Below are 25,285 nucleotides of genomic sequence, written 5' to 3'. Positions count from 1 at the left end.
TGGAAGGTTGTTTTTTAGCTTGTATTGTTGGGAGGCTTATAACTGGCTTCTTCACCAATTAGATTGTGTTTGGTTTTCGTTTTATGCACACTGCAAGTAGGGAGTGACAACGTGCAGTAGATTATTGGGTTCCGGCTTTCGGTGGACTGCGGTTTTTGGTAAACAATAAAGAAATTGATCTGAAATGGTGGCAGCATACTAAGAAAATTATGGTTTTTTTTTTGGTTAACTATTTAGAAAATGATTGTCTATTTATGACCTGTATGAATGTACGAATGGGTATCTTCTGAATGGTTGTTTGGTATGTATAATCTTTGTAAATGGAATGGGTTCACTTGTGAATTGAATGGGTGGCTGTTAAAGTTAACTTTTTTTTGGTATACTCTGTTAAATAAACAACAATCTGTTAAGTGCACAACAAAATCAGTTAGATAGGCATTTTATATATTAGGTAAGATATATATAATTAAGGGAGCCGAAACGGGGGCGGAAAACCTAACCGTTGTCTCTTCATTCCAACTCTCCGTCGTATTCGGTAATCGCTATAGCACACTCGCCTGATTGATTCCCGAGTTAACTCAATTTCTCGCTATATAAATTCCCACACAACCCAATGAGGGTTTTAAGGTCTCGGATAATCGTTTCAACCGAAACCACACCCAAATCCAAAACCCAAAAGACTAGACAACAAAACCACAACTTGGAGCCTTCTACTCCAGCCCAGAACAAGGAGCCCTCTGCGCTTTCTTCCTCTCGCTCCCCCAATTCTCACCCACCTTCCGATTCCCCTGCAGTCTCAATGGGCCCAGAATCGGATTCGGTGTTGTCATCTGGGTTAATGCGGAGGCATACCCGACGACTCTCTTCCAAGGTGGTGGAGCCCGATGAGGCCTCGGGTCGGAATAGGAGTGGTGGTGGCTCGAAAGAAGATGAGGAAGAAGCGGTTGATCACGGGGTTTTGGGTATGGATGTGAATAATGAGGGGGGTTTTACGTTGATTGATGAGAATTTAAGGGTTGTTGAGGATGGAGGTGAAGATAGAGGAGGCGGTGAGGGTTTTGGTGAAGTTGGGTTGGGTTCGGATACGGGAAATTCTGGGAAGAGAAAGTTGGGTATTGATATTAATTCTCTGCCTTTGGGTTGTGAAGAAGACGGTGAAGGAAGTAAAGGGGTTTTGAATTTGCGGTCAGGAAAGAAAGTTGGGAAGAGAAGAGCAGAAGGAGTTGATGAAGAAAATGAAGTTCAAGATATGGGTGATTTTGGTAAAGAAACACCAGAAGGAGGAGAGAAACGAAAGAGTAAGTTGGCCGATCATGGTGATTTGTCGAATTGTCTTGATTTAATTGTGCTGGATTCGGAAGAGGAAACGGAGAGTTTAGATGTGAATGTAGTTGAGGGTGGCAGTGTTGGAGGAAATAGGAAGGGCAAGAGAAAAATGAGTTTTGGAAGTGAAGATGAAAATGTGGAGGAAGCTCCTACTGCCATTAGTAATGATACTCATAATAGGAGAAGGAGATTCTGCATTAACAAAAAAGGGAAGGGAAAGTGGATTGAATATACAGTGGACAATGAGGTCTTGTATGGACCGCGGAAGGTTGAAAAGTTTGAGTCTATTTTAATGCTGGCCAATGCAGTTGCACTTGTTCAAGAAGAGGATAGGATTAGGAATTACAGAGAAGATAGAGCAAATATGTACAGGGAACGGTTCAGAGAAATAGCCAAGGAAAATGCTACTCGATTTGCTTATTTTAATCGCGAAGAGGAAGAAGAAATGCCTGCTAAAGATTTTAATGAATCGGATACTGAAGATTGGCCTGGTCCGTTTTCCACTGCCATGAAGATTATTAGAGATCGAGAGAGAACAAGTCTGCGAAGATCTTCTTCTGTTGGGAGCAAACGTGCTCAACTTATATGGACGCCCAAGAACAGTAAAGGTAAAGAACATGAGTGTTTGAGGCCCCGGGTTCCTACGCTTACCGAATTATCTACAATGTGTCTTGCTGACAATGCTGATTCAATCACCTCTCTTGAATTTATCCCGGACGGGTTGAAGCACCGGCTTAGTAAGTTGCTAAGTGATTCTCGAAGGATGGATGGTCAATTTTTTAGATTGCTTGTTCAAGGGTCGCCTACTGAGGTTCGTTTATGGGATTGTTCTTGGCTAACAGAGGAAGTGTTTACAGATTCTTTGGAGAACTTTGATCCGAGCAATTTAGCAGTATGTTTTCTGTTTTGTTATGAATATTTCAATCTACCAAGTTACTTCGCTTATACTTAACTGATCATGTGTCCTTACAAAAATCAAAAGTAACAATTGTCAATAGTCATCACATGGATTAAATGGCAATGTGTGTGAGCCTAACTTTTTCTCACACATATTGGCTCAGCTCCTCTGCCACCGGAGGATCAACATTGCACTGATTCATGTCTTGTTATATGATTCTTTTGATCATTAATTCTTCTAGTTCTGTCATTCTTGAAGTTGAACATGATTGAATGAAATATGCTTTTTATTTAATCGTCATTGTATGTTTAGTATATACAGTATATTGAAATTAAGCGTTTTGTAGTTGATTCTCTTGCAAAAGTCTTATGATGAGTTTTTACTTTTATTTTTTACATGGAGCCTTAAAATAGTCTAAACTTAGAAGATACTTAAATTTAATGAGTTTTCCCCTAAAAAAGGAGTTTGATCTGTTTTGGATTGAAGGCAATTTAGTATATTGCCATGTCTTATTCTCAAATAGTAGCATAATAATGCTATTTTTATACAGAAGCAGGGTACAGTTATTTGAATGTTAGCACTTGATTGTAATTCCTACTAATATCTGTTACTCTTGTGTTTACCTACATTGTTCTTGGTTTGTTTGACATGCTGTATATTTGTTCTTGCAAATACTTGTTCACGAAAATAGTTTCAAGATTCTTTGGACTACATTTTCTAGTATCATCAGCAGGATGTTGAAAATTAAAGTCTGTTGGTTTGTTTATTTGTTTGAATTTTTTTTAAGCTGGATTTTTGTGTCTTGAATCAGGTGCTTCAACTTGATCAGTGTGGACGCTGTCTGCCAGATTATATTTTGGTTGACACCTTAGCCAAGTCAGCAAATTATTTGCCTGCACTAGTTACTTTATCAATTCGTGGGGCATGCCGGCTTACAGATGTTGGACTAAAGTTTCTTATTTCCTCTACACCGGCACTTAGATCTCTTAATATCAGCCAGTGCTCCCTTCTCACCTCTTCTAGTATTGACACTATAGCCATTTCGTTGGGTTCAGTTTTGAGGGAATTGTATCTTGATGATTGCCAGGGCATAGATGCTATGCTTATGCTGCCAGCAGTGAAGAACCTTGAACAATTAGAGGTTTTATCTTTAGCAGGCATGGAAAGCGTTTGCGATACATTTATCATGGAATTTATTAGAAGTCGGGGTGATAATATAAAAGAGCTCATTTTAACTAATTGTGGGTAAGTTGCTTTACATATTTCTTTCATATTGCTCATAATTCTCTTCACTTTCATTTAAGTTTTCTTGTTTTTGGTTATGATGTTCTTGGTTTGGTGCAGAAAGTTGACAGATTCTTCAGTGAAGATCATTTCTGAAACATGCTCTGGGTTACTTGCAATCGACCTTGGGAACGTGTGCAAACTGACAAGTTCTTCATTAGTCTATCTTGCAAATGGTTGTCAGAACATTCGAAGATTGAGACTCTGTCGCAATTCTTTCAGGTTGTTAGTAAATCTAAATAATTATACTGGTTTATATAGAATTCTGTAGCTAATTAACACTTAAGCGTGACTAACTGTGCATCATTGGATGGCTGACTGGGAAACCCCAGTCCTGTTGTATGTTTCTTAACATTTTAAAGAATTTTGAGGACCTATAAGATTTATCCACTTCGCTCGCACATTAGTACTTCAAGGACAAATTCTGGTGTTCAATGTTTAATGCATCCATTGAATTGTTGTATCATGTATGATGTATGAAAGTTGGATTTTTAAATCTTGGATATTATTTCCCAGAACTTGTCTTTCTTTTCCTGCTTACAAGATCTTATCTCATTGTAACTAACTTGTGGACACTGTTGATCTTCTCTTCCTAACTGACTAATAAAATATATTTGTTAAATGAAAACAGTGATAAAAGTATAGCTGCCTTCCTAGAATCATCTGGACTGTGTCTGGAGGAACTGTCTTTGAATAACATCAGGAAGGTATTTATAATTTTTTTCTCTCTTTCTCTTCCAACGCATATACACATACATGCAAGAGTTGGCTATGCATATATTTATATTGCATGAATCAAATTCATGGCTGCTCATTACTAAACTTTTTGGTTTTTGCTTCAATTTTTTTTCAAGTTCTTAAATTAATCTGCCCTTTTACATTTTGCAAATATTTGAAAAGAAATCTTGAAATTCGCTCAATCCTTGAGTGCACTTGTAGGTCGGCTGCCAGACAGCCTTATCGATTGGCCGCTTAAGAAAGCTGAATAGTCTGGATTTGTCGTGGTGCCGGAATTTGTCAGATAATGAATTGGGTTTCATTGTGGATAGTTGTCCATCTCTGAGGGTGCTTAAACTCTTTGGATGTACTCAGGTAAGCCTGTGAAACAGAATTACCTGTTATATGCTCATGGACCAGTTTTCTCTTCCCAGATTTTCTATTCAACAGATTGTGATAATTCTAGATTAAATTTATTGGTTGGGTTATGTTTTCTTTTCTATGTAGATTACAAATATTTTTCTCGATGGTCACTCAAATCCAGATGTACAGATCATTGGCTTGAAAATGTCTCCTGTTCTTGATAATGTTTGCTGGGCACATCCATATGATGCTCCACTGCGTTATACTAGTGCACCTTCATCTTATCTCTAACTGGAGGTATGATATCAATGACTTGGAAAGATGGAATTCAACTGAAAATAGTTTAATCGGATGAGCTTATGGGTAAATCTTTTGGTTTTTTTTTGTTTTTAACTCATAGAATACCCTGCACAAATCGACTCCTTTTGCAAATAGAATACAATTTGAAAGTGTCCAACCTTACATTGTACAAGAACTCGGAACATCAGATGTTTTTTGTTGGTTCTGGTGGAAATGGGAAGAATAGCAAATTTTTGGACAATTCACCAATATCATGTTTGACAAGGATATTTTTTTTTACGTATCTCTTGTTATTGTTATTTGGCACTACAGTAACTACAAGTTCTTTCTTTCTCATAAACGAATGATTTAAATTTGGTAGATCATGGCTACAAATACCACCAACCAAACAGCCTTGACTTAGAGGTAAGGGCTTGAATGGGGGTTCCTTTGAAAGTCTTAAATATAAAGTGTCCATCACCATCATCATGTCACTGGTTGGAGTTGTTTCTTCTTAGGGGTGCACAAAATGTAGGGTGACTTATTCAACCCAAGCAGTGTTGATCTTATTGCATTACTATTTTAGACTCTACGGACAAATGTTAAAACCGGATTTGCATGGGTTGGCCAAGGATTGAGAATTATTGGTTTGATCCAACCCATAATATATGATATATTACTTATATATAATTATTTTAACAGGTTTTTCTCAAATATTATGTTTATTAATGTAATAATAAATAGTTATGTTAAAAATATATTTTTTAATTAATCTTTTCAAAATTAAAATTCATTTTTTGTATACAAATATCAACATGCAATAACCCAATCCTTCTATTCTTGTAAAATGTAAGGTTGAATTGTACGGTTAAAAAGATAATTACATAAACAAGTTTCTTTAAATATATTTTTACGGCATTTATAAAAAATAACAAAAAAATTATAAGAAAGTAACATAAAAATAGTATATAAATAATAATAACAAGAGTATCACATAAAAATATACTAAAAAAATTATATTTTATAAAATTTTGTAGTTTTTGTAATTTCTTTTTTTAAAAATTATCCTTGAAAATTTGAATGACTCAATTCTTCGAAATTATAGTTGTTGAGTCTGGTGTACAAACAGGTTCACTTGACTCGTATTAAATAAAAGGGAAATTTACAAAAATACAAGAATTTGAGTTAACTATTATAAAAATACTGTCACACGAAATTTTTTTCAAAAATACTGTGTTTTTATAAAACACTAGTTGTACACAAAACAGAACAACTCAAAACAATAGTAGAACAACTAAAAAATACCAGTAGAACACCAATAAAAACTTAACACAGTATACTGCAGTTTGAAACTTATAAAAAAAATACAGTACAAAAGTAAAAAATACCGCCTGGCAATATATTTGTAAAAATATAGTAAAAGTTAGTATACCATGTAAATTTCTCAAATAAAACTTGATATAATCCTAATATCAATATTAGTCGTGTCGGGCGTGGCCATATTTCGAAGATAGGCCCAGCACGGCCCATGAGCACGGATTGTTCGTGCCAAGCTTAGGCTAACACATTTTTGTTAGAGGAAATTACACTCTATACCCTGTTTATATTGTCTTCTTTCATTTTTACCCTCTTTTTTAATGTCTATCATTTTTACCTCTTTTTTTAAACATTGTACCAATTTCGCCCCTGTCACTTCAAGATACTCTCCATGTGACTCTCTTATGTTAGGGTATTTTGGGTACAATAGATATAAAAAGAGGTATGTTTCAAATAAATATAAAATTAGAGGCAAATTTGGTTAAGGGAAATTTTATTTACACCCAAAAATTGTTAAGTACACCCCATTTTAATAATTTTTATTTTATTTAAAATTTATATTTTTAATTTTACTAAGTATTTTCAATTTTTTTCTTTCAATTTATATTCTTAAAAAATATACCTATTAAACAAAATTAAATTACATTTTAAAAATTATGACGAAAAAATTAAAATAAAAAATTTTATGAAATTTTCTTTAAAAAAAATAAAAAAAATATATACATGAGTTAGAAAAAATTATGAAAATGAAATCAAAATAAGTATTGAAATTAACATAAAATAATGTGAGGAAAAAATTAAAAAAAAAATATTAAGAGTAGTTTTTAAAAATTATTTAAGTTTATATTTTTTGTAATAATGGGGTGTATTTATAATTTTATGGGGTACAAATAAAAGTTCCCTTTGGTTAATTGATTAATAAAAGAGGCATTTTTCAACTTACCACTTTTTGTTAAATGGACTAGCTTGTTTTTTTTTTTATTTGGGCTTATGGCAAAAATTGGTATTTTCTTTAACCTATTTTTCAAGCTAGTTATTAATTTTTGAAACATTAACGATAATATTTTTGAAATAATTCAAATTTTCTAAAAGAATATCTATAAATTACTAATGGAGTATTACTGAACTTGTTATTTTCATATTTATTATTTGATTAATGGAGTTGTTATTTTTTAATATTTATTGGAAGATCGGTCGAAGTCATTAGTAGGTAGACTTTATTAGATGTTCATTTAATTTGGACATTTAGTTTACTACATACTGGTTTGATAATTGTTACTGGTGGTTTATAGATCCTTAGAACATCACCAATAGAAATACAAAATGGTGATTTATTGCCAAAATATAGCCCCTTGTAAAATATTTGTTTCAATAATGTGTCAATTTTTGTCACTTAGCAAAAGTTGATCCAAATTTAATATTTTACTATTAAATTTAGTTATTACATTAATTTTTTTTCATTTATTTTTATTATTTCATATAATAAAATTAATAATAAAGTTATTATTATTTTTTTTATTTAATAGAGCATTTATTAAATATTAAATTTTATATAAAGTTTTATAATTGTGCATTTGAAGCACAATACTAAAAATTAATGCAAATATATCACAAATTATTTTTTTATAAAATATTGTACATGTTTTTTTACAAATTCCATCTTAGTTGAGCTTGTTTTTGGAGTTTTTTTAAATTAATTTCGCTCTATGAGCTATATGTTCATGCAATAAATTTTGTCAAATTTGTCTATTAATGAATATTTCAATTTTCTCTCTTTAAAAAAAATAACTGCCAAACATTACTAGTGGGAATAAATAAGGGAAAAAAACAGGAATATTCTAAAAATGGTAAAATATTACAACAATACTGTGGGCCGGCCCAATCAACATTTGTACAGCCCAAAATGAAAATATTACAAAAATACCACTTGCCCTTACCTTCAGCCGCACGTCACAAACGGAGAGGATGAATGAAGCTCCATCGATGCAGTCGGCCACGCAACCAGAATGAAACCAGATCGAACGTAAAACAACTGTAAATCCCGTCGAATTTCAATAGGAAACGAACAAATCCAACGATCTAAACAGAAATTTTTTTAAAAAAAAGAGCAGGACAACCGTGGAGAAACTGAATTTCAACATTTGATTTCGGTTTTTATAGTGCAATATCACTCAAACGATCGTCGAAAATTCAGATTGAAGCAATGTAAATCTGTATTGAACAGATCTGGAGCTCCCCCTCAAATCCAAAAAAAAGGTATGAACTGAATTTTTTTTTCAACAATGATACACAGCATTTTTAGTTGCAATCTGGTTGATTCAATGGTGTGCAACAGGCAATACATATGGTAAAAACCAATAAACAAGAACTGATTATGATTAAGGAAACAAGGGATACTAATAACTTCGTTTCATTTTTTTTTTTTTGCGTTGGCTTACAGTTGCATTATCGTTTGAAAATGGTTTCGAAATCATGAAGAAGTGTTATATGACAAGTACCAAGAGCTAGCATATATACAAGGTAAGATATATGTTAATGGTAGCAAATTAGTTTTATAATAGTTGTAAATCGATCTGATTCGAATAAACATGATGAAAAATGACAATGCGTAATAACTATGTAATTTTGGGGATATAATCGTGGTTTTTCAGTTGGTTTATAGTTGCATAATCATTTAATAATAGTTTCATTACGTTTTTTGCAGGAATTTATTGTGGAAAAGATAGAGTACAGAACAGTTTGAGAAATGGTTAGTTTCCCAAAATTTAAATGAAGTTTCTTAATAGTTTTATTATCGTTTCTTTGTAGTTTATTAACTACCAAAAAAATGGCAAAATCAGGAATCTGGACAGGAAATACAATGCTTGAACAAAGGAACAGAGATAGTAGTAAGTTTGTACTCTATTTCATAACATAATAAAACCAGTTTTAAAATTCGTTGCCTCGGACTAATAACAATTGCAAAAACACAGGAAAGGAAAGACATTCCATTCCTAGTCTTCTACAATGGAAAATTCGATGATCGAATGAATTATGAAAATTATGAAGCCAGTGGACACTACATTTCTGTCAATTGTAACTATGAAGATTTGCAACAGAAACTCAAAGATGCCCTGGAATGCAACCAAGAAAACACTGTTTTGCAACTGAAATATCAAGTGAAGGAAGGATACCAACCATTGAGGATAAAGGATGATCAAAGCCTGCATTTCTACATACAACTCAAACTGAAAGACCCCGACTTCACAACATACCCAATGTGTGTGAATGTCATCAACAACCCAACAACAACCATCGATGCAACATTCTTTGGAAATGACAATTCATTAATTACACATAGAAGCGCCTTCCAACCAATCGAATACAATGCAGCAACAACAGAAGACTCAACAAATCAACAACATATAATTGAAGCAAGAGTACCGGAATTTGGGGAAGAAAGTTTTGACTTCATGGACTATGCAAAACTAGTGGCAGAGGAAATGGTTGAGCAACTGGAAAACAACAGAAAAAAGGAACCAGAAATCACAGATTATGACGAACTACTAATCACAGATCCGCATCATCCAGAAATAGAAGAAGCACAAATATACAAAGACAAAGAAACACTGAGCGTGCTTGGTTTCTATGCAATTAGGAACAACTTCCAATTCAGAGTTAAAAAATCATGTGCAAAAACATACAAGATTTGTTGTTTGGATCCAAAATGCAAGTGGGCACTAACAGCATCCAGAAACGGGCCAACAAAGTCATTCATCATTCGAAAGTACGACAGAAAGGTGATACACACTTGTGATCTAAACATCGTATTTGCCGACAAGAGACAAGCTACAACGAAATTGATTGGAAACTACATCAAGCCACGGTTCACCAAAATAAAAACAACTCAAACGCCACAAGACATCGCAGGAGAAATGAAACACAAGTATGGGGTCGAATGAACTACATGAAAGCATGGAGAAGCAAAGAGCACGCGCAAGAAGAATTACGAGGAAAAGCCAACGAATCATACGGGTTGCTGCCCGGTTTTGCACATGTTGCAAAAAACTAATCCCGAACAATAGTGCACATGGAAACAGAGGATGACAACAGCTTCAAGTACTTGTTTGTCGCACTGGATGCATCAATAAAAGGATGGAAGAAATGCAAACCTATAATAGTTGTTGACGGAACTTTCCTTAAATCAACATATGGAGGTACACTGCTCTCTGCTTGTACACAGGATGCAAATGGGCACATTTTTCCACTAGCTTTTTCTCGTTGTGGATTCAGAAAACAACAACTCATGGCAATGGTTTTTCACAAATGTGAGAGAAACATATGGGAGTAGAGAGGACCAGTGCTTGATCTCAGATAGACATGAGAGCATAAGTAAGGCGGCTTGTCAAGTATTTCCGAAATCACACATTGCTATTGTGTATACCACCTGTTAAGCAACCTAAAAGCAACCTTCAAGAAGAATGCAAGCAAGCTGGATAAACCATTCTTCGCTGCAGCCAGAGCATACACAGAGAGGAAATTTGAATACCATATGAGCGAGTTGGACTGCTTGGACATCCGTGTCAGACCATATTTACAACAAGTTGGATACCACAAATGGTCAAGATACCACTGCAAAAACAACAGGTATTCAACTATGACTTCAAACATTGCTGAATCTCTAAATGCAGCAAACTTGGCAGCTAGAGAGCTACCAATCACAACACTGATGGAGTCATTGAGAGCATTGATTCAACAATGGACATACACAAACGGGGAAAAAAGCACGAGAAAACAACAACATTTTTAACACCTACAAGAAAAGAAATTAGTCGACAACTTTGTGGAATCATTGACAGAAAATGTAATGACATGTTAAATTTTTTAGTTGCATTTCAGTTTCTTTATAGTTTGTTTTTCGTTGTCATACATATTAACAGTTTCACACTTAATCCGCAGGTAAAACCAATAAACGAGACCATGTTCGAAGTCATTGAACTAACCAGATCATGGGTCATCAACCTCAAGGAGAAAACATGCAGTTGCAACAGATTCCAACTTGATGAGTTACCGTGTGCTCATGCGCTTGCTGTTATAAAAGAGATGAACTTGAATGTTTACAACTACTGTTCGGGTTATTACACCACGCGAACATGGCTTGAAACATACAGCGGCTCAACATATCCGGTACACAATCACACAACTTGGGATGTGCCACAAAACATAAAAGATATCATTGTTCTGCCACCAAACCAAAAAATAAGATCTGGAAGACCAAGGAAACGAAGGTTTTTATCTGAATGGGATACAAAAAAACATAACAGGTGCGGCAAATGTGGACAACACGGACACAATCGAAAGACATGCAACAATCAAGCAATAAAATAGATACATATGAAATATTTGAATTGTTAAATTTTGTGTGCAAATTCAAACAGGTTGATCTGTGATGCTCTAAATACATGGGATTTCATTTTTATGAAATTTGAAACAGTTTTTTAATAGTTTCAAAATCGTTTTGTTACAGTTGCGACCCTTTGTAAAATATTAAGTACCGGAATGACTTATTCTTTACAGTTTTAAAGGCAGTCAGTCAATAATTGATAAAACATAACTTGAATAAGGAAAAACAGTTAATGGAATACGAAGAATAAATATACATTCATAGCACTATTTAGGAAAAATGAAAACATAGTTTGTATTTAGTTGGTTAATAGTTTCTCCATAGTTGTGCGACCGTATATAAGAACTTGAACAATTAAAAAAACACACAACTTTGGGAAATACAAACCTATACAATAAAGATATTATAAGGAGTGAATGTCAAATATCCTAAAAGTTTTAAACCAGCTACATAGTTTTAAACACACAACAACACTAAAACTTGTCAAGTAAATAGATTCAACAAATAACATAATAGAGCCACCAAATTAAAAGTTCCTATTTCTTCAATTTAGATGCCTTAGAAGACTTGGATTGCTTCTCATCCTCGCTGTCAATACTTTCGTCAATTTTCCTTTGTCCGTACGAGTAGAAAAGTGCAGCAAGTCGGGTTCGATAAACTTCGATGTCAAAGTCTGCAGGGACATCCTTTCCGTGTATAAAGAATTCAGCAAAGGCAGCAACGTATGCTCCACAATCACTGTTAAAAAACATAGAGAAAAAATAAACAGATTAGAAACTAAAAAACAACATAAAAGAAACTTAAAAGAAACACTCACTTCTTCTGCTGAGACGCAAGACCACTAAGCTCCACGATTCTGAATGGAGTCAGTAGGTCGAAACCGAGGCAGGAACTTGTGCTCTATTCTTCCAGAACCCAAGTAAATCGAAAAACAAAGGCAGCAACACGGAATAAGCCTTCATCGCATTCCTAGCTGCGGCATTCATCTTCGCGGTTCTCAAAGAATTGTACAGAAATAACGTCCTTTCGTGCACGTCAAGACGCCCAAAAACCCAATGACTTTCCCTTCTTAAATTGATGATGAAAAGCACGTGATCGGCTTCATACCAAGGCTTGGAACAGGGAATGCGCATACCTCGGATGTAATGCGCAATTGGGTGGGCAGCGTGAATGTGTGACATCTTAGTCTTCATTGACTTGGCCTTGTTAAATTTGTGGTACAATGCTTGGATGGAATCATCAAAAAGACAATCAGTGGTTGCGAAATTCAACGTCACAGCGGAAGAATACTTACCTTTTTTCCGAAGGTAATAGAATATGGTGTTCATATGCTGAGAAAAAAAAACAACACAGAAACACAAATGAAAAGGTTTAACAACTGTAAAAAAACAGAAATGTAGTATCAAAACTAAAAAACATTTATAAAGAAACTAAAAACAAACTACCATAAGTACAATATAAATTGGAAACTTTACCGAGTCGTTCATAAACATGTCGCATGTGGCCAAATGGTAAAACCAAGTTTTATCCTCAACATAATCAACACCTAGCCTAAAACCCGGGGTAAATTTCTTTGCGCCGTCTTCATAACAATTATAATGCCTACAACAACAAAAAAACAAAGAAAAAAAAACAGCATTAAAACAGGAATAAAACTGGAAAAAAAAAATAATACAAAAACAGATTTAATAAAAAATAGTCACCTGGGATGTTTAAGCAATCCTTCACCAATCCAAGAGTCAAATTTTGCCTCAATCTCGGTAGATACGGGATCAGCAAAAGCATCATTAAGAGCATAAAGGCCCTTCACATAAGTCACCATTTTGAAATCCCTATCATCCCCAGCTGATTGAGAACCTGAGGACATAAGCTCCATTGGAGTGCTCCCGACATCAGCAGACCCGAAATCAACAAATGGAGATTTCAAGGCCGGAGCACGCTTCCTCTTATCCAACAGAGGTGTATCAGAGACAGTATCCTCAGTTTCTTCATCAGTATGAATGGCATCTGACTTTTCACCAACAACATCTGGATTGGGTGCGGGGACCTAAAAAATAAAGAATGCATTAAAACAGTTGCAAAACATAATAGAAACTAATGAGCAACCAAAAAGAAACCTAGTTTTTTTGAAAACAATTAAAAGTAAACTTACATTGATTTTAGCAACAGCCTCCAAGCCAGCCAACACAACTTGATCATCATCTATTACAAGCTGGCTCAACCCATCAAAGAAATCGTCCCCCTTCAATCGAGACTCATCGCCCTTCGGCTTCTCAACATCCTTAACATTTTTATCACTCCCTCCAACATCCCCAGAAGGATTCACATCAGCAGAAGGGACAGCAGTAACAGCCTTGTCAGCATCATCAGCATCCCCACCAACTTTAACCAACTCACCACCATCGTCGGAGTCGGAATCAATATTTTCTGGATCAGGCAATTGCTTGTCATCATCCTCGGCATCATCATCATCATCATCATCATCAGGATCATCATCAGAATCTTGAGTTACTAATTCATCCGATGACTTTCCCTGTATCAGCCAACATAAATGAAACTTAAATAAAACAGTAAAGAAACTATACAAAAAAAAATAAAAAAACCTAAACAATAAAATAAGAATAAATACCTCGTCAGAAGGACGACGATGAATGGCATTAACCTTCTCTTGGATATCCTTAATTACAGTCATTACAGATTTGAAATTAAAATCAACAAAACACCTCAACGAAATGAAGTCCTCGGCCAATGATGATTGATTCGAACTGAGCATCTCCAGCTTAGATTTCATCCAATCAATATCTGCTGAATCAGACTTCTTTGAAGATGAGCCACCCTCGAAGGATTGCTTCACTACACCACGTTCATCAATAGATTCATCGAGAAATAGACCGTCAAGTTGAAGCTGCTGCCTCTCTTCATCAGTAGGACGCATGTTTTTTATCTTCAACTGAACAGCATAATTAAACATAATATGAAAAAAAATTAAAACAATTGGAAAAACCAAAAAACAACTACATATATTAAACTGAAAAGAAACAGGAAAAAAACAGTAAAGAAACTGTAAAGTACCTTCTCCAAAGGTAAATCAAAAATCTTGCCCTTCAAGTCTCGAAGGGTTGGATTTTTGGTGACGATGGTGTTGCTCCAGTTCAGAATCCTGGGAATAGAAGATGAAACTCTCTTACAGAAAGAGTTCACCATTGCAGGACAGCATTCATAAAACCAAACAGTAAAAACCCAAGGACATCCCAATGCCCTATACCAGCCATCATATTGGCCTCCCTTCTCTGCCTTTCTATTTTTCATAATGATCCCATGCTCAATCCTACCTTTGAATGAGTCAATTGTCAATTCAAATGATTCCCTACCCCAACAATACTCATCCCACCGACCGCTATCAACTACATCTAGAACAAACCTAGACACTTCTTTGTCAGGAGTATTGCTAAGAAGAAAACACTGAATGAAATACAAAACAGCCATTTTCAAACCAATAGACTCATCCAAACCCCACCGACTACCCAAAAAAGCATCCTCGATGGCTTTGTTGTCAATAGTTTTTACACCACGGAAACATGTTTCTACCAATTGATTTGTTTCCTGTGAAAACAACAACTTGTTGCAATCACCGAAACAATCTAAACCAGAAATAAGGTAAAATTCTTCGGCACTAAACCGTATGCAACGGCCAGCAACCTTAGCCCAAAACTCCTTAGGATTAGGCTGTAAAACTTCCCTTAGTAGTAAACTATGAACGACTTGTGGGTGAAAAACAAACTCAGGCATATCCAGAAAATGCCCAAACTGAGTTTGACGAAACAAAGAAAGCAAATTAACAGATAAAGTGTTTTTAATATTATTTATCACAGAATACACACTGGTGCACACACACTTAGATCTGTAAAAATCAGAAGGACTAAATTTACAGTCCCAAACCTGCAACATAACAAAAAAGGGCCAATATAAATTAAAAATCCTGAGTTAAACAGTATGAAAACTGTAATACAACTACAAACAAACTAAAAACAAACTATTAATTGTGAATGACTACACAGAAAATAACAGCAAAGACCTTAAATCGTTTGGAAACATAAAAAAAACAGTAAACAACTAACCCTAAAAGAAATCGAAAAATGCAGTATAAAAAGAACAACAAAACTATATTAAAACAACAAACAAACTAAAAAACATATACAACTATAGGAAAATATAGAGCAAAGATTTGAAAATCGTTTTGAAATCTAAAATATAACAGCAAACAACAAAAACTTATGAAAATCGAAAACACATCAAAACATACCAGTAACAAACTATTTAAAAACTGAAAAGAAACTAACGAAGAATGATTGAGAACACCAAAAACGAAAACAAAACACATAACCTGTAAGCACAAAAAAACACTAAAAATAAAGAAAACAAAACAAAATTAAATAACAACACCCAGACCAGAATCAAATGGAAAGATCAAAAGCAACAATAAATAACTAAAAAATTTAAAAACATGAAACAAAATGCACAAATGAAACCCTAAAATCACACAAAGCAAAATGAACATGAAACGCCAAAAATCTGGGTAAAGCAGAAATGGAAGAAAAGGGGGAAACGAAAATAAAACTAAAAACCAACCTCAGTCCGATCTGCAGAATGTGTAACAGGTTTCTGAAATTTTTTCCCAGAAATTTCTGGAAGCGAGGACTCCTCCAAGTTCAGCTTCGATTTCTTCGAAGAAGTGGGTTTCACACGCTTCGGCATGGGAGCTTCAAAATCAGAATCAAAATCATCAATGATTGGGCGTTTACCCTTGGATTTGTTGGCCAAAGATTTCTTGCCCATTTTTGATTTCTTTTTGAGAACTGGAGAAGGGGATGAAGATGACCGAGTGATTGCCATGGTATAAATAAGATTGAAAAAAAATGAAACAGAGAGGGAAAAACAGTTGCTAAATCGTGGGCTAAGAGGAAGTTGAAAATTCGTGGATGAACCAAAAATAAGAGGGAAAAACGTGATAAATTGTGAGTGGTTAATGGAGGTTACTTGAATTCAAAATGAACTTAGAGAACAGAAATGAAGAATAGAAAATGAAATCAAAACAAAATGAAAAAAGAGAGGGAAGAGAGTATGATTTGATTGATGATGCATGGGGATAGAACACGTGTATGCATGGTATGATGAGTAAGTGGTAAATGTGTAATAAAAATAAGTTTGTAAGTATAAATGTAGTAATAGGCGTGTGAGGGTAATAATGTAATAAAGTGAGTAAAAAGGATTTTTCATGTAAAAATTTCAATAAATAAAGGATTATTTCAAAAAAAAAAAAAAAAAACAAAAACAACAAAAAAAAAAATTATAAAAATGCGATTGTACCAAAATTTTAAATATATTTTATAGTTTTTAAATAAAATTTTATGTGATTTTTGTTGTTTGAATTTTTTTTTTTTTATGTGATTTTTTTTTTTGTTATTTTTATGAACAAAGTAAAAATATATAAAAAAATCTTTAGACGTATAAATGTATAAAAAATTTGTCAAAAATAATAGTTATGTAAATTTCTATACAAATAACAATCTTTTAGGCCCAAGACACTAGTAAACAGAAGAAATTGCATTGTATGCCCACTTTAATTTTTATCTTTATTTCTATATTCTTTAAGATATATACACTTTTATAGATGATGTCTCTATTAATTATATCTCTTAAGTTAATGTAAATCATGTGCTACACTTAAGTAAAAAGTAAAAGTATATTAGGCAACCTACTCACAAAAATGAGTTGATTTTAATAAAATATAATACAAAAGTATTTTTATTAATAAATACAAAAAAAGAAATATTTTTCAATTTATCCCGATAAACATAGTAACCAAACCTAGCTTGATCTATATACAAAGTGTAGTTTAGCTTGTGAGTGGACATTGGCATTTGTAGATCTAGGACAGTTGATTAAACAAGATTACATTTGATTTTTTACAAAGTTGAAAAATAAAACAAAAATTTTAAGTCTTATTGTTATGATTTGTTGGCATAATAAAAAGAAGCCACTTTGTTATATGACTTTTGCATCAAATATGATCTTGTAAATGCTAAGGACAATTGCTCGAGAGATGGAAAGGATATAAATGACAGCTTCTCTATTTTTCTTTTCTTCCTGTTTTCCATTTCAACTTGCAGAAATTACATAAAAGAAAAAAAAATTAAAATATAGAAGAATATTGTTCAAAGCCTATTGAACAAGATATTACAAATTGAAGGTAATGACCAAAAACATTCCTTCTCGCTTTGGATAGCAGCCTATAGATATTCTACAAGTCACCTAGAATATGTTTCTTTACACCAAGAGATAAATTTTGAGTCGAATGGTTTTCAGGATTTGAAGCAAAGCAAGAACGTTCCCTCCTCTAATAATTGAGAGCTTGCCATTTGAACCAACTGATAAGAGAGTTAAGAACTGAGCATTAGTTCAGTTCTCTTGAGATGAATTCAAGACCATGATTGAAGACGAGCACAAATCAATTAACAATGACAATTTGAATATTTTACCTCGAAACCCATCTTGCGGTACAGCTCTTGCGCAGCTTTGTTATCTCTATACACATGCACATAAACCTGTTCAACACCTGTCACGCAAAATGTTAATCAGATGAACCCTTCTAGTACAGAAAAAGATGAACAAAATTCTTGTTTAAACTTTCATCTTACCATCTGAAATAGCTGATTCAACAGCAAAATACAGCATATTACTTGCAATACCCTGGCGACGTGCTGATTTGGCAACACACAAGTTTGCAATATAACCATATCTATTTTGGGATGTACGGTTTATGCTGCAGAAGAGAGGAGCTTTCACCCGTTCCTGAGTGTCATTAGTTTTAGTTTTAAAGTACACTTTTAATTCCAAGAGATGGACAATGATACAAATATAGAATGCTTTTATACCCCTGGAAAGGTTTCTCCATGCAACAAGTACCGAATGCTCAAATCGAGAGTTCCAACCACACTTTTCAGTACTGTGCGTTTCACATTCTTCGTTTCCTTTTTTACCTGATAAATTAGACAAAATACTGAGTAAGGTCTCATACGGATTACAATCGATCATCAAAACTTCCTTGCCATGTAAATGAGTGAGAAACTTAGTTGTGCTTTATAATTTTTTTACTCATGTATAGATGTCATACCGCAACAATGCATGCACATCTTTCATTTGGCCTATGCTGCCATTTGTTTCGCTTTTTAATGGCATTAAACTCCTATAACATGAAACATTATTCAACAATACTGTTATATTTACCAAGTGATTGAATTATACTTAATAATGAAAAGAAATGAAGAATCCTACCTGCTCTGCAAATTTCCTTTTGTGGTTATCGACATATCTGTGTTAACCAAGTGTAGGCTAGAATTAGCTTGGTGATATACAAGTAATGGAATGCAACCAAACATTTGAAAGGTCCAGCCACAGGTTTCCTAAAACTAGTCGAACCTGAAACTAATAAGAGTTTGAATCTATCCCCTCTCCTTTTTTTTAGAACAACCTAAATGGGTCTACCAAATAACTATGACAGGAATTCATACAATCTTTAGTCAAAGTATACTGAAAAACCAAGGCCATGTACAGATATAAGTGATGAAATCCAAACTTTAAATTAATATTATGGAGAAAGAGGGCGCACCTGTCACTTGATCTATCCTCCCAGTGACTTTCTGCACGAAGCCATGCTGCAGTCTACCACAAGTTTAAAACCAAACAAGCACCTCAAATTAAATTATGAACAAAAATAACCCACACCCAAATATTCACTGGCAAACTATTTATCCCTCTGCTATATCATTTCCTACCCAGAATTCTTCATCAAGAATGGCGTCTCTTGCAACAAAATGTCCAAATTCAAGTTTTTTTTCTTGAATTAAATCTCTTTCTGATGGTTGCAGCCGGTTAAATTGCAGATCAGATGATTTTAATAATTCACGTTGAGTAATAGGTGACGATAATGATGGAATCTGTACAGAAATTTCTTCAATCTTCTTTTTTTCAGAAGATTTGGCATCCATTGTCCTGTTAATTCACCCAGGATATATATGTAGATAAGAAAATGAAAATACAAAAGAAAACACACAACAAAATTAACAGAAACAAAGACAATCCATATCAGAAATAACATAAACTAGAGACTCACATGGTAATGGCATAGGTTCTGTGAAATCTTCTATGTGATTTGATTCTGCCATGGGAGAAACTCAATAACTGAAGCCTGTGAATCGAAATTGTCGACATTTGAGCAGTTCTTCCTCCAGAATCTCTCCTGGAGGAAGAATTCTTCTGCAAAAACGAGATTTTATTTATTGAGAATGGTGTAAACCAATCCCAGCATGTGAAATTTCCTTTGATGCCTGCAAGTAGGGTAGCTGGCGATTAAAACTAATAGAAGATTGGGAAAAAAAATGATACCAGAGTACGAAGTTATGGATATAACAGCAGTTATAATAACGCTATGATTGACAAGTGGTTGACCACAAATGGAGGATAAGACAAAAGATCCACAAGGACATTATGAGCTTATTTATAGTAAAAAGAAGCCTCTGAAGAGATTGAACCAGATCATTCATGGGTCTGTCCTGTTTCTACTTTCCCATGTTAGATGGGACCCGCAGTATGGTACCCCACATCAATGGTGACGCAGTAAATCTAAGCTGGTTTCTGGACCTCTATTTGTATTGAAAGGTCGAAAGAGTTTAAAACTCAAGAGTCTTACATTCATATTATCCAAATTCCAAATCATAGTTGGGTGTTCACCAAAAATGTGTGTGTTTGACAGCATAGCAACGTTAAAGATTTGTCTTTTGTGTGTTGATTGGCTGGGACAGACCAGCCGGTGCACCAATCATGTGGTTGTAAGCAGTAAACGTATCATATTCATATATTTGTAAACAAAAGATGTAAATCTCTCTATTAGAGATATATCTCCTTTTATCCATTCCATTGAAATCCGTACTGTACAAATGAGAATTATCCAATTTACTTATTAAATTAATTGAATTAATCCATCCAAAAATAGGTTGTGTTCCATTTGTAATTTCAAGATTCAACCAAAGAATATCATTTACTTTTAAATTCGTTACTCTGCAAATCATATATATTTACAAACAAAGAAACCCAATACCAAAATAATTAATTAATTAATTAATTAATTACAAAAGTTGTTCAATTTTTATTTTATTTGGCTCTACAAGCCAAATTCCGAGTGGATTCAGCCGAATAAACACGCCTCATTATTCTTGCAACTAATTAAAAATCCATAAAACAAAAAAATCATTTGACTGAAATCCCAACTTTTTGACACATAAAGGAGAAAAAGAAGAATACTGAAATGGTGTTGGAGTGAGAAAACTAACTTACCAGTAGCTTGAAGAGCAAGCAGACATATGGAGGGAAAGAAACTATATATGGCGTTGCAGAAAAACAGGGAATGGGTTTTGATTTAGGGTTAAGAGTTCATAAAGTGCTCTGATCAATATAGCCTAACCTTCAGACATTCCAAGCTAATTACTCTGAAAGTTTAAGAAAAATAGACGAAATTGATTTCAACGGTTGCAGAGCGGTGGCGACGATGGACCGTTATGACGGCGTTGGGTTATGTTTGAATTCAAGGGACTTTGTTGAGACTATGAGGAAGGTAGTGGTGGTGGGATTTGTCTCTTTAATCTATTTGGGAAAGTGTGATCTTGTGAGTGAGAGTGCACAGTTAGCTGTCGTGTGGTATAGTATATGATCTCTTCGCCCACGGTTAGGTACGTACGTACTGCTTCAGATAAGTAATGATAAAAGATAGATGTCATCTTATTTTGTTCCAAAAAAAGATTATCCTAAATAATGTCAATATTATTGAGTAAAGATTTAATCTCGATTCTCTAATCTAATTCTATCCAATAATAGCTAAAATAAATATTATTTATTTTGTTTATATAAAAAATTAAGGTAAAAAATGAGAAGGGTGTTTTTTTTTATCATTTAAATAACCAAATAGGGTGTGTCAAAAGTGCAGCTCAAAAAATATTAATCACTCTAAATTTGGAGCAATTTTTTCTCTGTCCCACTTTAATTAAAATGCTCCAAGCTCTCCAATTATATCCCTTATTTTTTTTTTCTTTTGAAACAATATATCCCCTTATTAATGTGAATATATTTAAGGATTATTTTATTTTATCCTTAATTCATGTGACATTTTTTTTTTTGTTAAATAATAATAAAGTCACTTGAATAAATCAATTTTTACCCCAATATATTATTGATGCTAACGTAAGCTATACTGATACATTTAATATTTAAAAAATATTAAAGATACACCAATCTAATTTTCTTTTTAAGGAGCAATAAAAAAATAGGTTACTAAAGTTATTAATACAATTAGTTTTAAGTGAATAATATAACATAATATTAAATCAGTCTTTTTTTTTTCTTGATAGAATTATATTATTATTAACCAAAATCTGATTTTATTAAAGTGTCTTTATTATTATTATTATTTTAAAAAAATGGCATGAGAAGAACATTTAATAATAATAATAAAAAAAGTCGGAAAGGTAAAATAAAATAGTTCTTAAATATGTTAAATCTATTAAATAAGGAGATATACATTTAATTGTTTTAATTAGATGAGGACAGGCAGAGAAAAATTGAGAGAAGATTTGGTCCTTCTAAATTTGGCCGCATTCTCCGAGACATTTATGAAGCTTGGCTTGCTTTTAAAATTATGACCACAGCTTGAACGAGACAATAATGCCATTGCACACTCTTTTGTTCGATTAGCTTTATTCTCTGGAAAATCCAAGTTTGGTGGTGAAGATTGCCCTCTTGTTTATGGCCTTTGATTAATTATTTGTTATTTTATTGTTATTATTGGCTTTTTGCTTGATTAATGAAGTTATATTCACTTTCAAAACAGAAAAAAAAGAAAAAACAAATATGTTATTATATATTATCTTTTCGGTACAAAAATGATACATATTCAAAATTGCAAATATTTTATTTTATTGCAGAAATATTGGAAATATTTTAGATTGGGCATATTTAAAAAGATATTTTGTGAAGTAAGTCCTTAAAAAGCATATGGATTGTTATAGTAAAGTAGGAGCTTCCTAATCACTTTATTAATTTTTCCACACTTATCTCATAAGTATGATAGACACTCTTGAGTGCGGATTAATATATAGTACTATCTATTCAACAAAAAAAAAAATCAATTAATCTCAGTTTTTTATACTAAAATATAATTGATGTGTCAGTTCAAATCTTGTGCTTAAAAGTTAAAGTTAACCAATCTAGTTCTTTTCAAAAAAGAAAAAATAATTCTTTTTCGGGTAAATACCATTTTGGACCCTCTGTTTTACAAAAGTTACTAATTAGACCTTCTGTTTTGTTAAATGACAAAATGGACCCTGTATTTTCTAAAATAGTACAAATAAGACCCTGAATTGATTTTTTGTCAAAATAAAGTTTAATTATAATCTGATTTAAAAGTGATATGACAAAACTGTTTACATTTTTTATATCTGTTCGTATTAAGCAGTGTCTTCAAGTTGGTTGTATTAAAAAAAAAATTGTCAAAAATTAAGCTCAGGGTCCTATTTTTACTATTTTAGAAAATACAGGGTCCATTTTGCCATTTAACCAAATACAGGGTCTAATCTGTAATTTTTGCAAAACACAGGGTCCAAAATTATATTTACCCTTCTTTTCAGACAGTAACACATACAGTTGCAAAAATAATTTTTTAACATTGTGATTAATTTTAAGAAGTTTGCTATAATTACTTAATTTTTTTAAAAGATAGTATGTTTGCCAAGAGCCAATTTGAAAATAATAAGGATAAAGAGTATTTCTAATAATTTAATATGCTCCTTCCTAAATTTAAGAATTATTTTCATGACTTTTTTTTCATCTCGAGATAAAAAGAAAAGGGTCTCATATTGAATAAGAGATTGTTTTAAGACAAAACACAAATTAGTGCCCATTTCTTCTCGAGAAAAGAAAAGGGTCTCATATTGAATAAACAGTCTTTGGTTCCACTTATCTCACTGAGTAGTTTCCATGAGAAGGCCTCTGTCATCACTATATAATCTCCTCTAGTGCCATGATCTCCATATATATTAACATATTCCACCAATAATAATAATAGCAGTAACTTAGTAGTTCTCTCTAGCAAACTTGTACTAGTGTCGTCGTGTAAAGAAAATTCTGTTTCATATCAATTATCAGAAAATGAATTAAATTAAAACACTCTTAATAACAATACAACATTCACTACTTATGGCCACACCCATAGTGACCGAACCCAAGACAAAAACCAATAACAAAAACACAAGCCAAAAGCCAAAAAGATGGGAGTTTGAAGTTCAAACACATTTTATACAAGACCTCATTTTTTTTGTTCAATTCATCAGCCTTCAAAATCAGTTTTGACCCACTGACAATACTTGCTCTTCATCCTATCCTCCAACTCCATGGCCTTAATCTCCTTAATCTTCTCTGCATTAGCCATGGACTCCTCTTGAACCTGTGCAATCCTTCGGCTACGCTTTTTGGCTGCTGCTTCTCTCTCAGCCTCCAAACCCTCATACTCCCTCACCCAACAGCTATGCACAGCACAGCTGAGCAGAAACACCGCCACCTGAAGAAGAAACATGGCAGTTAACACCCCACACTCCAGCCTCATAAGGAGCTTGGCCTCTTTGGGGTCCCGGCTCGAACGGAGGAGCAAAAGGGTCGAATTCTCCTTGGCGAACGAGACTAGGATACCGAGCAATTGTCCGATCAGCGAGGCTAGGAGAAGGGAAACGTGGGTGATGTAGCAGAAGTGAGCTAGCTGAGAGTAGAAGCCAACCAATGAGGAGAGTAGGGAGATTGAGGAGACCATGAGAAAAGCCATTCCGAAGGAAGTTGGGGGTGTTCGAATGAGGATTATGGGAGCTACTGAGGTGGCGGAGAGGATGAAGAGAGTGAAGTTGAGGCAGGAGAGGAGGAGGTTTGGGAAGGAGAATGAGCTTCTGAGGTGATGAGCTTTGGATGAGGCCATAGATTATTGTGTTTGTTTGAACTTGGAGTTTGGTTTGGTTTAAGGAGTAGAGGGAGAGTTTTGAATTTTTATAGTAAGGTGTGTAATTCAACCGTTGTGGGGATGGATTTTTACAACGGCTACGTGGGTAAAAGGTTTAAAGGTCCCACTTTTATCCTAGAATGAGTAAAATGAATGGATTATTAATAATGATAATTCCCTCCTCAGAGTTTTAAAATTTTTGAGGTCTGTTCTGTACCTCGCCTGTGCCACTTATGAGTCATGACTCGACTTCTTTTTTTGGGTGTTTTACACACGTGACTTAGCTCAATCATTTATAATATTGGAACTGTTTGTCTCTAGACATTTTGGAAGCAAAATACTATATAAAATAGTCAATTCCCAAGGCAACGTAAATGAACTCTAGAAAATCCTGACCGCTAATCTCTCATTGTGGGAACAAATGTGTATTTTTGAACAAAAAGTTACTAATGTTTATTGTTTAGTTACGCATATAATAATGAAATAAACGTACTTTAATCAGTGTGGTTCCACATCCGTTACCGTCTATGTTTTTTTAGTGAGAAATGACACCTAGATTTAACCAGAAGAAAAGAAATATAAAATATTATTAAACATGAGTTTAGATAAAGACAAAACAGACAATACT

At 33.7% G+C, this 25,285-nt stretch overlaps 4 protein-coding genes and 2 long non-coding RNA genes across 11 annotated transcripts; 2 read left to right on the top strand and 4 right to left on the bottom strand.

The window, feature by feature from the left end:
• The first annotated feature begins 454 nt into the window (after nt 1–454).
• Nucleotides 455–5,129, top strand: LOC115705507 (uncharacterized). Of its 2 annotated transcripts, XM_030632851.2 has the most exons (7): nt 457–2,218; nt 3,036–3,469; nt 3,569–3,730; nt 4,140–4,215; nt 4,448–4,600; nt 4,733–4,885; nt 4,989–5,129. In XM_030632851.2, the coding sequence occupies exons 1-6, from the start codon at nt 614–616 to the stop codon at nt 4,877–4,879; spliced, it is 2,577 nt and encodes an 858-aa protein (XP_030488711.2). In that variant the 5' UTR covers nt 457–613; the 3' UTR covers nt 4,880–4,885; nt 4,989–5,129. The 2 variants fall into 2 exon arrangements, with proteins under 2 accessions (XP_030488710.2, XP_030488711.2); XM_030632850.2 differs by having other exon boundaries at nt 455–2,218; nt 4,733–5,129.
• Nucleotides 5,130–10,954: 5,825 nt separating this feature from the next.
• Nucleotides 10,955–11,689, top strand: LOC133031790 (uncharacterized). The gene is made up of 2 exons (XR_009684869.1): nt 10,955–11,027; nt 11,123–11,689. It is a non-coding gene; the product is annotated as an uncharacterized LOC133031790 (long non-coding RNA).
• A 111-nt stretch (nt 11,690–11,800) lies between these two features.
• On the bottom strand, nt 11,801–12,433 carry LOC133031789 (uncharacterized). The gene is made up of 2 exons (XR_009684859.1): nt 12,385–12,433; nt 11,801–12,305 (listed from the first exon to the last, which is right to left on the bottom strand). It is a non-coding gene; the product is annotated as an uncharacterized LOC133031789 (long non-coding RNA).
• LOC133031049 (uncharacterized) lies at nt 12,434–16,805 on the bottom strand. Its single transcript, XM_061104283.1, has 7 exons — nt 16,197–16,805; nt 14,640–15,506; nt 14,197–14,517; nt 13,720–14,100; nt 13,271–13,614; nt 13,043–13,169; nt 12,434–12,898 (listed from the first exon to the last, which is right to left on the bottom strand). The coding sequence occupies exons 1-7, from the start codon at nt 16,458–16,460 to the stop codon at nt 12,434–12,436; spliced, it is 2,769 nt and encodes a 922-aa protein (XP_060960266.1). The 5' UTR covers nt 16,461–16,805.
• An 868-nt stretch (nt 16,806–17,673) lies between these two features.
• Nucleotides 17,674–21,341, bottom strand: LOC115706642 (GCN5-related N-acetyltransferase 6, chloroplastic). 5 transcript variants are annotated; one of them, XM_030634354.2, is made up of 11 exons: nt 20,961–21,299; nt 19,885–19,954; nt 19,741–19,852; nt 19,403–19,619; nt 19,237–19,289; nt 18,903–18,939; nt 18,742–18,813; nt 18,503–18,607; nt 18,266–18,419; nt 18,107–18,183; nt 17,674–17,995 (listed from the first exon to the last, which is right to left on the bottom strand). In XM_030634354.2, exons 3-11 carry the CDS (start codon nt 19,836–19,838, stop codon nt 17,930–17,932), a joined length of 879 nt encoding a protein of 292 aa, XP_030490214.1. In that variant the 5' UTR covers nt 19,839–19,852; nt 19,885–19,954; nt 20,961–21,299; the 3' UTR covers nt 17,674–17,929. The 5 variants fall into 5 exon arrangements, with proteins under 5 accessions (XP_030490214.1, XP_030490213.1, XP_060961435.1 ...); XM_030634353.2 differs by having other exon boundaries at nt 19,741–19,954; nt 20,961–21,341; XM_061105452.1 differs by lacking the exon at nt 19,885–19,954 and having other exon boundaries at nt 19,741–19,883.
• Nucleotides 21,342–23,793: 2,452 nt separating this feature from the next.
• On the bottom strand, nt 23,794–25,203 carry LOC115703651 (uncharacterized). The gene has a single exon (XM_030630891.2). It carries the CDS (start codon nt 24,634–24,636, stop codon nt 24,001–24,003), a length of 636 nt encoding a protein of 211 aa, XP_030486751.1. The 5' UTR covers nt 24,637–25,203; the 3' UTR covers nt 23,794–24,000.
• Nucleotides 25,204–25,285: the final 82 nt, after the last annotated feature.

This window comes from Cannabis sativa, chromosome 1 (genome assembly GCF_029168945.1).
Source record: "Cannabis sativa cultivar Pink pepper isolate KNU-18-1 chromosome 1, ASM2916894v1, whole genome shotgun sequence".
Taxonomy (NCBI): domain Eukaryota; kingdom Viridiplantae; phylum Streptophyta; class Magnoliopsida; order Rosales; family Cannabaceae; genus Cannabis; species Cannabis sativa.
This window is presented reverse-complemented; position numbering and strand designations above follow the sequence as displayed.

Bases quoted from the DNA above. Each gene is read 5' to 3' on its own strand.
- LOC115705507 (XM_030632850.2), top strand. From the start codon at position 614: ATGAGGGTTTTAAGGTCTCGGATAATCGTTTCAACCGAAACCACACCC. The intron at 3,470-3,568 runs GTAAGTTGCTTT...GGTTTGGTGCAG, and splicing joins CTCATTTTAACTAATTGTGG to AAAGTTGACAGATTCTTCAG. The intron at 4,216-4,447 runs GTATTTATAATT...GTGCACTTGTAG, and splicing joins CTTTGAATAACATCAGGAAG to GTCGGCTGCCAGACAGCCTT.
- LOC133031049 (XM_061104283.1), bottom strand. From the start codon at position 16,460: ATGGCAATCACTCGGTCATCTTCATCCCCTTCTCCAGTTCTCAAAAAG. The intron at 14,101-14,196 runs GTATTTATTCTT...TGGCTGATACAG, and splicing joins ATCGTCGTCCTTCTGACGAG to GGAAAGTCATCGGATGAATT. The intron at 13,615-13,719 runs GTAAGTTTACTT...TTTATTTTTTAG, and splicing joins AGGCTGTTGCTAAAATCAAT to GTCCCCGCACCCAATCCAGA.
- LOC115706642 (XM_030634353.2), bottom strand. From the start codon at position 19,838: ATGTCGACAATTTCGATTCACAGGCTTCAGTTATTGAGTTTCTCCCAT. The intron at 18,940-19,236 runs GTGCGCCCTCTT...TGGTTAACACAG, and splicing joins GAGGATAGATCAAGTGACAG to ATATGTCGATAACCACAAAA. The intron at 18,608-18,741 runs GTATGACATCTA...CTAATTTATCAG, and splicing joins GATGTGCATGCATTGTTGCG to GTAAAAAAGGAAACGAAGAA.
- LOC115703651 (XM_030630891.2), bottom strand. From the start codon at position 24,636: ATGGCCTCATCCAAAGCTCATCACCTCAGAAGCTCATTCTCCTTCCCA.